The sequence below is a fragment of the Macrosteles quadrilineatus genome, unplaced genomic scaffold (genome assembly GCF_028750875.1).
Source record: "Macrosteles quadrilineatus isolate MER2022 unplaced genomic scaffold, UCM_ALF_1.0 Scaffold_47__1_contigs__length_942521, whole genome shotgun sequence".
Taxonomy (NCBI): domain Eukaryota; kingdom Metazoa; phylum Arthropoda; class Insecta; order Hemiptera; family Cicadellidae; genus Macrosteles; species Macrosteles quadrilineatus.
The window spans coordinates 645,208-658,556 of record NW_026542640.1 but is presented as its reverse complement, the minus strand read 5'-3'; the positions used below and the strand labels follow the sequence as shown (position 1 = coordinate 658,556).

The 13,349-nt window shown below is 37.8% G+C and overlaps 1 protein-coding gene across 20 annotated transcripts in view; it reads left to right on the top strand.

Annotated features, from left to right (window-relative positions):
• Positions 1–13,349, top strand: part of LOC129005957 (RIMS-binding protein 2-like) — a 245,772-nt gene that overhangs the window by 191,412 nt on the left and 41,011 nt on the right. For all 20 annotated transcript variants that reach the window (XM_054435014.1, XM_054435013.1, XM_054435010.1 and 17 more), the window contains 2 exons: positions 3,346–3,438; positions 12,507–12,656. In XM_054435014.1, coding sequence (XP_054290989.1) covers positions 3,346–3,438; positions 12,507–12,656 — 243 coding nt within the window. The remainder of the gene's footprint in view (positions 1–3,345; positions 3,439–12,506; positions 12,657–13,349) is intronic.

The window sequence follows — 13,349 nt, the reverse complement described above, 5'->3', positions numbered from 1 at the left end:
ACCTCCTTTCTGATATAAATAAATAAATAAATAAGGTCTTTATTTCCAAGCTTTCATTAAAGTACAAACTCTGTTTTTCATGACAACTTTGGTCCAATTAAGTAAATAAAACAATACAATAGTCTATTCATAAAATCAAAAATAAAATTATCTATACAGTTTAGGTAAACATTTCCTTTACACATTTCTTAAACCTATTACAACTGTACTCTTTTAAAGTGGGTGGCAAAGCATTGTACTTTTTTGGGCCAAAGAAACTAAACCCCTTCTTCCCCAGTGTCATATCATGGGAAAGAACATAAAAAATGGATTGGAATCTTTGCACAATTAATTTGGTCGATCTTAAATTTTAGAGGATAAAAGAATGCTGTGAAATAAAATCAAATGTTCACTGTTGATAGTGCTAACAATTACTCCAATAAAACCCCAATTTGGAAAAGAATTTGGAATACAAAATTAGAAATACTGTAACATACTGTAGCTTTACCTGGACCCAAGATGAAGCCTTAGTTGAGATCTAATTATCCATCTTGGGGTTGCTAGCTTCGTCAAAGAGATCTGCTTTCTCAAACATACACATACCCTCAACAGTGTGGTGTTCTCATCAGTCTTTTGGACATTTTTTTTAAACTTTCTTGTTTGTTTTGGTTAGCATTACGTAGGTCATATATGTTAGGTCAGCTTTTTCGGCGGCGCCACCCGCCGGTCTCCCCGGTCTCCCTGCGGCTAATAGGCACCATTTGCCTCCATGCCCCTCTACACGTCCGACACCGGCGGCTCCACTAGCTGCGCCACATGTTGCTCACGGCTAATAGGGGCCTAAGTGCTAATAGTAACGTGCAAATTGTGGATGCAGTCACTCAACGTCATGTTTGACACTAGACATAATATTTTGTGTTGTGGTAAATTCCGCTGTTTGAGTGAGCTACGAATGTGTCGCGCGACTAGTGTCCAGGTTCCAAACGCCGGCGCACCGGCAGGTCACCGGCGTCACCACCGGCGGCTCCACTAGCTGCGCCACATGTTGCTCACGTCTAATAGGGGCCTTACATCTCATCTCATACAATGACCCTCGCTGACTTACTTGTCCTTCTGGGGATCGACACTTCCGGCCTTCTCATACCAGATTAGCAAATACATAATTTAAATAATATGAACTCTATATTGTAATAAATTATTGATTTGTTTCTTTGTGAATAGAGCACATGGTTAAAAAAAATAACAATAATAAATCTATATAAATAAAAATTTAGTTTTGTGTGTACACTGTGCAGAATCAAGACTATTTTTACATCTCATGGGCGAAGAAAGCTAAAACAAGTCTTATCTCAATTTCTGTTTGTCTGAACAGCATAAAGACTGCACGACAATTAAATACTGACAATAATTAAATGATAGTAGTGTCCACACTACCGCGGGATATCATTAACATTTTGCTGCAATCATGGGATACGATTACTATGTTTTTACGACCGCGGAAGACAATTACAATGTCTACAGGACCGCAGCAGATACAATAATGATGTCTACACGGCTGCGAGGGATTATCAGAATTTTGCCGCGATCGCACAAGACGATGATAATGTATACACAGCCACTGGAAACAGTCAGAATTTTTTCATGATTGCGTAAGACGATGATGATATCTACAGAACCACGAGGGATGATCAGAATATTGCCGCGATCACAGAAGACGATGATAATGTCCACACGACCGCGGGAAACAGTCAGAATTATGCCGCGATCGCGGAAGACGATGATGATCTCCACACGACTGCGGGATATGATTTACATTTTGCCGCAATAGCGGGAGACGATTACTATGTCTTCACGACTGCGGGAGACAATTACCATTTTTCTGCAATGGCGGGAAACGATTACTATGTCTACAAGACTACGGGAGACGATATAATGATCTTTACGCCCCGTGGAGGTCTGATCAGAATTTTACCGCAATCGGGCAAGACGATGATAATGTCCACATATTTATGTTCATACTGTCATGGCAGACGATAAATTATGTCTATACGACCGCAGAAATAGTCAGGAATTTACGGTGATCGCTGCTAAACTCAGCAAGATCTGCGACAAAAACGACCCCGGGGTATAATTAAAATTTTTCCGCTTTCGCTGGAGACGATTACAATGTCTTCGATCGCATCCAAATACAACCACAATTTTTTTTCCAGTTTTTTGGTGCCCCTTTAAAAAAGCCAATTGCTTCACGCCCTAGGCACATGCCTACGGTGCCTATTTGGTAAATCGTCCCTGAGATTTCTTTGTACAAAGAAATAGACATAGTCAACATGAATGCAAACATTTTAAAAATTATAAAATAAAATACAAGGTTTACAAAATAGTAAGTTAAGTAAAATATGACAGGTCTATAAAATGTAGATAATGTGGATCTGCCAAGCCCCTCTCTCAAGCAATTTTATACAGATTACCAAAAAAAAAGTGTTGGCAAATCCACATTATAATTCAATATTTATATTTATTTTGAGAAATCCATGGATGCCATAGAAATGGTTGTTTATCAACTAAATGTATAAATTTATTATTGTCACAATTCTAAGCCTGATGGGAAGAGGTCTGCAATCTGCAGTGATCCACAGGACCCGCTTCACAAATGGTGCAAATAACTTGTTTCTGTAAAATAAGGATTTCATTTGAATAAGACAAATGCCCCCACAGTGTTAGTCCATACAATACATGTGAGTGAAAAAAGCCAAGTATGCCGTCCTTACAAAAATTGAACTAAAAGATGTTAGAGATAGAATTTTTAGAAATAAAATAAAAAAGTGGGTAGTTTTGTCAGAGAAAGAAGCACCAAAGCAGCCAGGAACCAAATGGGCAGAAGAGAGGAAAAGAAGACATGGAGAAAGGATGAAAGAAGTATGGAAGAAACAATGTCAGAATGCTTTGCGTGATCGGTCTGGGTCCATTCGCGATAAGCTAAGCTATATAGCATGTATGGTGGCTGTAATGGTGAGGTGGTATTTAACTATTTTTACCAGTGTGAGATGTAGCCCTTAATTTTATTTCAGGACTGTGCCTCAAAGATATATAAAGATTCTATTTCATTGTAAAATCATTGGCCATGAAATATATAGGCCTGATAAGAAAATAGATAGCCATGCGACATTTATTTGCAAGGCATTTGGTTTCCCATTAAACTATTAGAAACTGTTATAGAGGTTTTGTCAGCGTATCTCCAAAAATGTAAACTTGATATGCTAACAAACTTTTATTCTGAATTAAATAATGTTTCAACTTACCACATGATCCCGTTCTGTACAATGGGTACACTGCTAGTACTACAATAAACGAGTGATTAATCAACAGGTTATTGGAGAGAAGGATGCAGACGGCTTCTACTGGGGCGAGTGTAAGGGGAGAAGAGGATATGTGCCCCACAATATGGTTGTTGAAGTCCAGGTTAGTCTAAAAAGCTGTAATCTAAGGACTTGATTCATTATACCGGATGTTTCACTAGCCTTATTGACCTGAATTTCATCTTTGTTCACCATTGCTCCAAGAGATTGCTTAAATAGACAGGCACTACAATTTCTGATTTTTAATGTCTTAAAATGGTTTGAATGTATTTTAGTTTGAAAAAAGAATCAAAGAATTTTGAATAGTGTTTAAAAATATTTTTACCTATGGCGGTTTTTTTTTAACTAGCCATTTCAGTTCAGTTCATTGAATTGAAGAATTGAAAAGATTCACTTAACAGCATTGTTGTGCGACAAATCTTTCCCTACACTGGAAAATATTATAAGTGCTCAGTCGCAACCGTTAACCTACAATGGCTGGGTAAAATTCCAGGGTCTACGATAAGGGAACCACTAGGCCAAAAGCCGGGTCTAACTGGTACAGGGCTGGCTCATACACGGTCACTGTGAACAAGTAAAAACCAGTCACCAAACAATCGTAGAATAATCACCATCAGGCCTACACAGATTCTCCACTCTCCTAGGAGGTCGTTGCTGACTACGCAACTTGGTCTTCGTCATAACTATCCAATGGTTAGGCCCAGAGTACCTAAAAAATGTGAGCGACCACTTACCAATAAAAACCACAACGCCCATTATCAACAGGCTGGCCACTAAAATAAAAATCAAATACCATACACAACTCTAATGCCGAAGCTAACAATCAAACATTAGTTAACTCAATAAAATTCCATAATATAACCATATTTATTTATTTTATCTTCACAGTGTTGAGAAATACATTATTGTTTTTACTTTATGTATAGCGTGTCAACTACATGTATATTTTATTTTCTAATCTTATTGGCTTGAATCTATTCAACACATGTACTCTGTTTTATTGAATAAGAATGATTTGATTTGATTTGATTGAAAATCAAAGTCTAATTGAAAATTAGCTATGTCTTGCAAGGGCTTTTCATTTTATATTCATTGGTGCATAAAAGGTGGAAAAAGTAATCAACTCTTTAAAAACAGAAATTCTGTCGGTCACAATGATGTCCCTCTTAAAGTTATAAAGCTTGCCAAAAAATGCCTGAGTCACATTTAAAGTCATTTAATAAATTCATCTTTTTGTATAGGATTTTTTCCAAATCAATTTAAAAAATCCAAAAAACCAGATCAGGTGTTGGATACATAACTCTCTCTTCGGCCATAATTATGTTTGCGTCCATTTAGTTCAGTTGTCTGTAGGCATTTATCAGGGACAGTTTGCTGACAGTTCGTAGGCTCCTCTGTTTTTTTTTTTTTTTAACTGATAATTTTGTGATAATTAATGCATATGAAATGGAAATGTAAAATGCTTAGTGTTTCTGATAAACTTCAGATTAAAAAGGTGCTAATGGATTTGGAAATGCAACAATATTGATGTTAACACATTAGCTGCCAGTCACCGATCGGGTCGGCGTACCTCATCTTGGTAGAAACATCGGCCGACTCGATCGGGTCGGCAGCGGGATTTTACATGACTTAAGTAAATTGATCCGTGACTTTTATCAGTGGTTGTGGGGGACTTTTTTAATAGTTCTAATCTGAGAAAACAATACTAATAATGTTATAGAATGTTAATTTTAGTCACAACATTTTTTTTATTTTACTTATACATTGACTACCAATAGGCTATATTTTGCCGACCGATCAGGTCGGCACATTTTTTTTTTACTTTAACATCATTGTTAGTGCTGAAATATGAATAAAACTTGAATCTAACTGTAATAAACTTGTTAGGAATGTAATAAAGATTAAACCGTATATTGAAAAGATAGCTTTTAATTTCGCGATACGTTGTATACTTATGCCAAAACTATATATTTGAAATTAAAGAAATTATGTAATTTTTGTTTAAATGACAGTTAACATTTACATTTCAAATAACATTTCAAGTCACGTACATGGGAGAAAACAAAGCACTAAATGTGAAAAATACAATTGTACAGAATAACTACCAGAGTTCACAAGGATCTTGCCTATTTATGTAAGTTCTTGAAACAATCTTTACAAAGAAATGGTTCCCCAGGACACGATTCACAAAATGTAGTGATCTTCTTGAGGTTCTTTGTTAATTTTCGGTCTCCAGTTCGTGAAGCTCTTGCATAGCACACTTTACAATTCTTCCGGGCTCTCCTTTTGTTCTTACCCTCGCCTACAAATATCACCGTTTCAGGCAAGTGGTGATGTCCAACATGTTTCACTAGCTCGATTTGTCCATCTTGCAACCCTAGTAGTGCGTACACAATCTTTTCCCTGAAGGTCGTAATGGAGTAGAGATGCTTATTCTTACTCTGAGAGTTGACCCCAGCTGCATCCTTGTAGGCGAGCCACGCATTGAGGACCGCTGTACCCAGTAGGAACTCTTCTGCGACCTTATGGTACCATCACATAGATTTTCTAATGGCTGTGCTGTACGACGACATCTGGTCACTGACATCAATCTCCATCTTCGCCTTGTTGTACTCGATGATGACAAGAGGTTTGATAATGGGTTCGCCCTGCCTGGTTTTTTCCCTGTATCAACATAGTCAGGACGATGTTTGGTTGACATCATTCCCACTTCCCTCTTATCAAACCATTTTGTGTAAACGATACCACTTGGGTATTCAAGACATCTCATTTCACCCTTCTTCATGTGGTCATTGGAATGAATGGTTTTTTATGAGGGAACCAGGTCCTGTTGCTGATAACACTTCCAACAAGGTGAGTAATTGCTAGAAGCATGTGGGCAAGATCAACAGAGGTGTAAAAATTATCAACATACAGTGTATGCCCTTGGTCCATATAATCTCTCATGAGGTCCATTACAACTGATGCGGCTAATGTCAGGCTATCTTCAGTTCCTGTCCCAGCGCCCATGTAAACTTTCATCTTGTACGTGTAGCCAGCAGTGTCGCATATTTTAAATACATTAATGCCGTACTTATGGGTTTTATTTGGAAGGTATTGGCAAAATAGAAGTCTTCCTCTGAAAGGGATTATACTCTCGTTGATAACCACATCTTCGCCAGGAGTTTTGTTAGTCTTGAAGGAGTTGTTCAGGATTTTGATCAGAGGAGAAATTTTACCTAGTCGGCCATCTCGCTCCATGTTCAAATTGTCGTTAAAATGCCAGAATCTCAAAAGCAATTGGAAACGGTTTCTGCTCATTACCTTACCAGCAACAACATTCTTATATACAATAAGTTTTTCGACCAATAGTCTGTCAGCTGTGGCATTGGCGCTAGACCCATCCATAATAAAAGGCTGGGAAATATTTTCATCTCATTTGGATAGGTAGGCCGCTATTTACGGAGTCTGCTACTACGATTCAATCGCAGTGTACAATTTGGGTCAAATTCACTAGAAGGAGCCTCGATTGCTCTTACTATACAATACAATACAATACAATACAATATTCTTTATTGTTAATTCATCAAGAATTACAATAGTGTCAATACAATAGTGAATTGTACATGTTAATTTTCATCAAATTCTTTTATTGAGTAGAAGGGTCTAGCGATTAGCCACTTCTTCAACTTCTGGTGTAGCTTGTTGCCAGTCAGGTCTCTCAGGTAGTCAGGTAGATGGTTCCTCAGCTTGCAGCCGGTGTAGGAAGGTTTTTTCTCCCAAAGAGTTGTTCGGTGAACTGGTAGTGCAAATTTGGAGCCATGACGGGTGTTGTAGTGGTGCAGGTCTCGGTTTCTTGGGGGGTTTATTTCATTCACATACTTTATAGATTCAAGTATGTAGAGAGACACCACTGTGAGGATTCCTAGGTTTGCGAATGCTAGTCTGCAAGTCTGTGGTGGGACAAGGTTGGCGAGGGCTCTTATGGCTTTCTTTTGAAGGACAAGAATTCGATTCATATTTTTTGTTGAAGTTCCTCCCCACACTGTCAAGCCATATCTAAGATGCGACTCTACCAGTGCGAAGTAAGCTGTTTTGGCCACGGAGAGTCCGCCTATGTAGTTTATTCTTCTGACGACATATATTCCAGTACTGATTTTTTTGCTTAAGTGGTTGATGTGCTCTTTCCATGTTAGTTTGTTATCAAGGATAACACCGAGAAATTTTGTGTGGTTTTCTATTGTTACATCCTCTAATTGAGGGACTATTTTCTTACTGAAATTCAGAGTTGTAGTTTTTGTGGGGTTTATTGCTAAGTCATTGTTCTTTGAGTAGAGGATAGCTTTATTTAGGATCGATTTTGAATTAAGGTAAAGGTTTTGGGCTGTGTTGTTCTTGATCAAAATGGTTGTGTCATCTGCATGATTGCAACAGCATTTTCACTCTCAATTTGTTTGGGGAAGTCATTAGTCAATAAGATGAATAGAATCGGGCCTAATACAGAGCCTTGTGGAACTCCTCTCGTCAGCTTGCTTTTTGAAGATTTGAAACTTTCTGTGACTTCATTTGATGAGTTTTTCAGTTCCACGACTGGTGAACGTCCCGTTAGGTAGCTTTTGAACCATTCTAGCGCAGAGTTTCTTATACCGAGTCTTTCGAGTTTCTTGCATATCAGGTCGTGGCCCAGGCAGTCAAAAGCCTTACTGTAATCAAGGAAGATGGCGGAAATGTATTATTCGTTTTCTATCTGGTCTAGGACGTACTCAATTTAAAGCTGTTATAGCTGAGGATGTAGATTTATTCTTCCGAAAGCCATGTTGGCTGTCAGTTAAGAGTTTGTTATGATTAAGATGTGCCATTAATCTAGCCAGAGCAATTTTTTCTATGATTTTTAGAGAAACTGGAGATGAGAGAGATGGGCCTGTAGTTTTGAGCATTTTCAGTTGGTCCTTTTTTGTGTTTGGGGTATATTTTACTGACTTTTATGGCGGATGGGAATTTGCCTTCTTTAAATGATTTATTTATAAGATAAACCAGAGGAGAGATGAGTTCTTGAGAGCAGTGCTTTATCATCTTAGAGGAAAACTCATCTATTCCACTTGATGTTTTGGCTTTTAGGGAGTTTATTATCGTTTTAACTTCTTTATAGGATGTTGAAGTTAGGGTAAGGTGTATTGGGCAGACTGGTTCCTCTCCATTCAGCACTGTTTCAGGGTCTATAACGATTGCTCTGTTTTGGTCAAGGGTATCTTCTGCTATATTTGAGAAGAATGTGTTGAAGTGTTCGGCCATTTCTTTTGTGTCGTTTGTGAGTTTGCCATTTATTTCTAATTCTGTAAGGGTTTTCTCTTCACATTTTCCTTTCCTTTCCTTGTTTATAACTTGCCATAGTGCTTTTGGTTTGTTGTCAGATTGTTCTATGAAGCTAGCTGTTGAGGACATTTTTAGGTTTCTTAGTTTCATGTCGTATATCCTTTTTCTATTAATCATTTCTAATTTGTCTTCATTTCTGTTCGTTAACTCAAACTTTTGCAGAGCTTTCAAAAAGTTCTCTTTAAGGTATTTTGCTTCAGGATCGTAGTACTTCATATGTTTTTTGTTTGTACTAATTTTAGTTTTCTTTAATGGGCATGTATAATCCAGTGCTGTTTGAAGAATATTATGAAATTTGTTGTAGGAGGTTTCAAGATTCGGTGAAGAGTAAACATGTTCCCAATTTTGTAGATGGAGGTGAGCCTTTAGATTGTTTAGGTTTGTGTTGTTTAGGCTTCTTTTCATTACAAATCTTTGGGAAGTGTTTGGGAAGTCTTGGTGTGTTTTCAGCAGGCACAGCTGCGCAGTGTGGTCAGATAGACCAGTATGCACAACTTGTCCAGTAATATACGCATATGGTATGTTTGAGCATATACAGTCTATTGAAGTGGCTGTGTCATGGGTTATTCTGGTGGCCTCTAGAGGAAATCTCCAGATGTTTTGTGTGGTTAACTCTTCTTCCAGCATGGTGTTTTTGGAATCTTGGGTGAGCCTGTCGATATTTATGTCACCGATTAGTATGAGGTTTTTCTTGTGTACTTCTTGTAGTTCTAGCGTGTCTGATAGGAGGTCAAGGGCAATTCTTGCATTTTCGATTGGTGGTCTATAGATTCCCAGAATGTAGATATCCTTTTTCTTTGTTGTCTGCATGCGAATCATTGCTGCTTCGAAAATTAACTCCTGGCATGTGTTTGATATGTTAATAGCTGTTACTGTATCAGCAAGGGATTCCTTGGAATATATTGCAACACCTCGCAAGTTTATGTTCTTCTCTACTAAAGTGGGTAATTAAAGAGTAGCCGGGAATTTTTGTAGCTTCTAGCTCTGTTTTTTTCAGTCCGTGTTCAGTCAAGACTAGAATGCTTGGTTTTGTGTCATTGAGAATATGGTGTAGTCTGTTCATCTTTGTAGCAAGTCCTCTAATATTTTGGTGCATTATTGCTACACAAGAATTATTTGGAGATTTGCAGATTTTTCTTTTGCTTTTTTCAGGCTGTTTGTTTCTAAAAAAGGGGTTATAGTATGGGACACTGTAGAGTGATTGGATTGTTGACTTGAATTGGGTTCCTGCAGCTGCTCATGTTTCTGTTCTCCTTGAGAAGAGAGGCAGTCCATCTCGGTCATGTTTAGTCGCTTGGTGTGTGACAGAATATTCTTTTTATATAGGTCTATATTTTTCCAAAAGAAGTCTTCAATGGTCTCTCCCGGCTTAAGAAGCTTGGCGGTGATCGGGGGTTTCCCTGTGTTCTTTGGTTTAGTTGATTTGTTTGGGGGAGATATAGTGCCCTTGAAAGTAGAGCAAACTCCTTTTGGGATTTTGATGGCCTTGGGTTCTTTAATATTTTGATTTTGTGTTTGTTGTGGTTGACTTTGGTGTTCTGGTGCTTCTTTCCTCAACTTGCTTTTTGCTATTTGCAAGGAAACACTGAAATGGGTTTTCTTAGTAGTTGCCAATTTGTTTTTATTATATGAAACTCGCCTTGGTGTGTTAATTGGCTTGCAAGGAGTCTCCTTTTTCTCAGTTATTAGGTGCTGGGAATCTTCTACTGTTATTTTATCTTCTAATTTCTTCATTTTTGACTCCATATTATTCTGTTTTTCTTTTAGGGCCTTTAGATCAAGTAGAATTAGTGTTTCTGTGTTTGATGCTTCTGGCTTTTTGTTGTCTGAAACTGTGGATTTGTTTGTGAGGTCCTTCGCCTCTGTAGTGGTTGTCTGTGTGCTTGTCTCTCTGAATGATTTTGTAGATTCTTCTCCGGTGTTTATTCTGCTGCATGTATTTTTTTGCCTAAGGCATTTAATTTCATTCTCCATGTTCTTTATTTTTGTGATGAAGCTATTAAAAGTTTCCTCCCTGTCTTTGTCATAATCTTCAAATGTTTTTGTGAGAGTGTTTCTTAGGCTTACTTCCTTTTCCAATTGGTGTTCTAGTTCAGTTATTGTTTCGATTAGGTTGTTGTTTCTAATTAGAATAGTATTTTTCTCGTCTTCTAGTTGTTCAATTTGAGCGTGGTAGTTCATGATGTCGATGGTTTGTATGTTTGTTAGTTTCTGGGCCAGACTCGAGTTTTGTTGAGTCAGGTTGAGTACTTCTTCTCTTAGTTTGCTATTTTGTGCTAGAAGTGCGTTTCCAACTTCTGCTGCAAGTGTTAGAGAAGTTTCTAAATCGGGATCTTCTGAGTTTTCTAGTTCTAGTATTTTGTTTTCTACCTCACCCATTTTGTTACCCTGACTTTCAGAGGATATTTGATTTGGGGGTGTGGGAGTTTGGTCTTCTTTCAGTTGTAACGCTGGCTTTCCAGAGGTGAGGGAAAGATCACTACAATTGTTACACCTCCATAGGGAAATGTCTTCTTTAGAAAGGTTTTTTAATTGTTTTTCTGTGATATTGACACACCCACTATGAAACCAGCAGTTGCAGGGACCAGTACATTTTATACTGGAATATTTTACACCGATGTTGCATTCACCACACGGATATTTTGAAACTTTTGTTTTGTTCTTCGACATAGTTCAGGTGTAAAATTGTATCAGTTTTGAAAAGTTTGGCTGGTTCTTTATGTCAGGGGTCTTGAAGTTCAAGTGTAAAATTATATCAGTTTTGAAAATTTTGGCTGGTTCTTTATGTCAGGAATCTTGAGGTTCAGGTTAAAAATTATATCAGTTTTTAAAAGTTTGGCTGGTTCTTTATGTCAGGGGTCTTGAAGTTCAGGTGTAAAATTGTATATCATGCAGTATATCATCACTGCCTAGATTATCACCCATATTGAACTAACATAATACAACGAACCAAACTTAGACAGAAAACACAACACGAACAACAGCTCCAGGTAGGCCTAGACTCAGACATACCGACATAAAGGCGCGAAACTGATGGCGGGAACATTACAGATCAGCGAAAAAATTGACCAAGAGCCTTTGCGTGGGAACAGCTGACGCGCTGCCAACCTCTAAACGAAATATACGCCGGTATAAACGTGCAACCGATCGGGCCGGCAGCGATTTTTTTCAATGAATATTCGTTGAAAAATATCGCTGCCAACCCGATCAGTCACAGATTTTCAAACATTTATTTTAACAGTTATAAAGTATATCTTGTTGTATTAGTGTAATATAAACAAAAATAAAGTAGAAATATCGAAATATAAATAACAGTAAAAGTTGTTATTACGCCGAAAATTTTAAAATAGGCCTCTGGCAGCTAACGTATTAGAAAGAAATTTGAAGCTATCTCTAGATTTTTGTGTAATTAACAATTAAGATAGGAGTTTACATAAAAAACCATGAAAACAGCAAACATCTGGGGAAAAAATGGATGCTATCAATCAAAGTTAAAATATTGAATCTGATTTCTTCTGTCAATGACCTACTACTATACAAAAAAACAGTTATCCCAACATCCCCAATTCCTGATTGTTTCGGGTAATCAACTCTACATAACATATTGAAAAATTTTAAGCATTTCTATTGGTTCCCAGTTCCCATCCAAGGCCTTCTAGTCCCATGATTTTGTAATATCATTGACTAGAGCTGGGCAGTAAGTGAAAAATGTTATCCTGTTATATCTTATAATTAGACAAGTATATGGTATTCTTTTCTTGTATAATGTATACCACAGTATTTATTTCGTTCTATGACATTGTATATGTATATTAACAGCAAGGGTTTGAGGGTGGCAACGTGGCCAGAGAGGGGGGGAGCAGATCCAGAGATCGCTGGGGCGATATCTACGCCAACATGCCAGTTAAGAAGATGATTGCCCTCTACGACTACGATCCTCAGGAGCTCTCGCCCAATGTGGATGCCGAGGTGAGTTGCGTTCTATGATAATTAAAAAGTTAGCGAAACATTATTTTCAAAACTACAATACAGTAGACTCCCTCTTATCAGGACACTTTTAACCGGACAATTTGTATCAGCAAGTTGGTTTAACTGGACTAGATCGGCAGGAAGGGGGCAGTACTGAAACTACTGTTCTCGTGGAAAATATTTGAGACCAGTGATCACGTGTGTAAATACAATGATCTCCTAAATTTAAGTTGAATATCTCAGTAAACAGTCTGTTTTAACGAGTTTTTGGGGACGTCCGTTTAACCGGAAAACCCGTTATCCAGACTGGCCTCAGTCCTGAGGAGTCCGGATAAGAGGGAGTCGACTGTAGTGCCAAATTTCACTTTTAACTGTGCAGAGGGTGTCAACTTGATCCTACAAACAACCTCCCACTGGAGGTTGTAACTATTACGATTTCCAGGTGTGTACTGGAATCAACAGTTTAAAGTTTTGGGAGCCTGGATTTTAATACAGCTTCTTTGTCTTTTTTCATGTAATAAGCTGCTTGGTTTTGCTTTGGTTGAACACTAGTTCGTTACCAAAACAGCATTCGATGGCAAGGTTGAGGAAGATAAATAATATTTTTTTTACTAGTTCAAGCTCTTCAATATTTTTGTTGGATGATATTGAGACAGTGTCATCTGCATACATAATTGCCTTGCTGAAAATTTC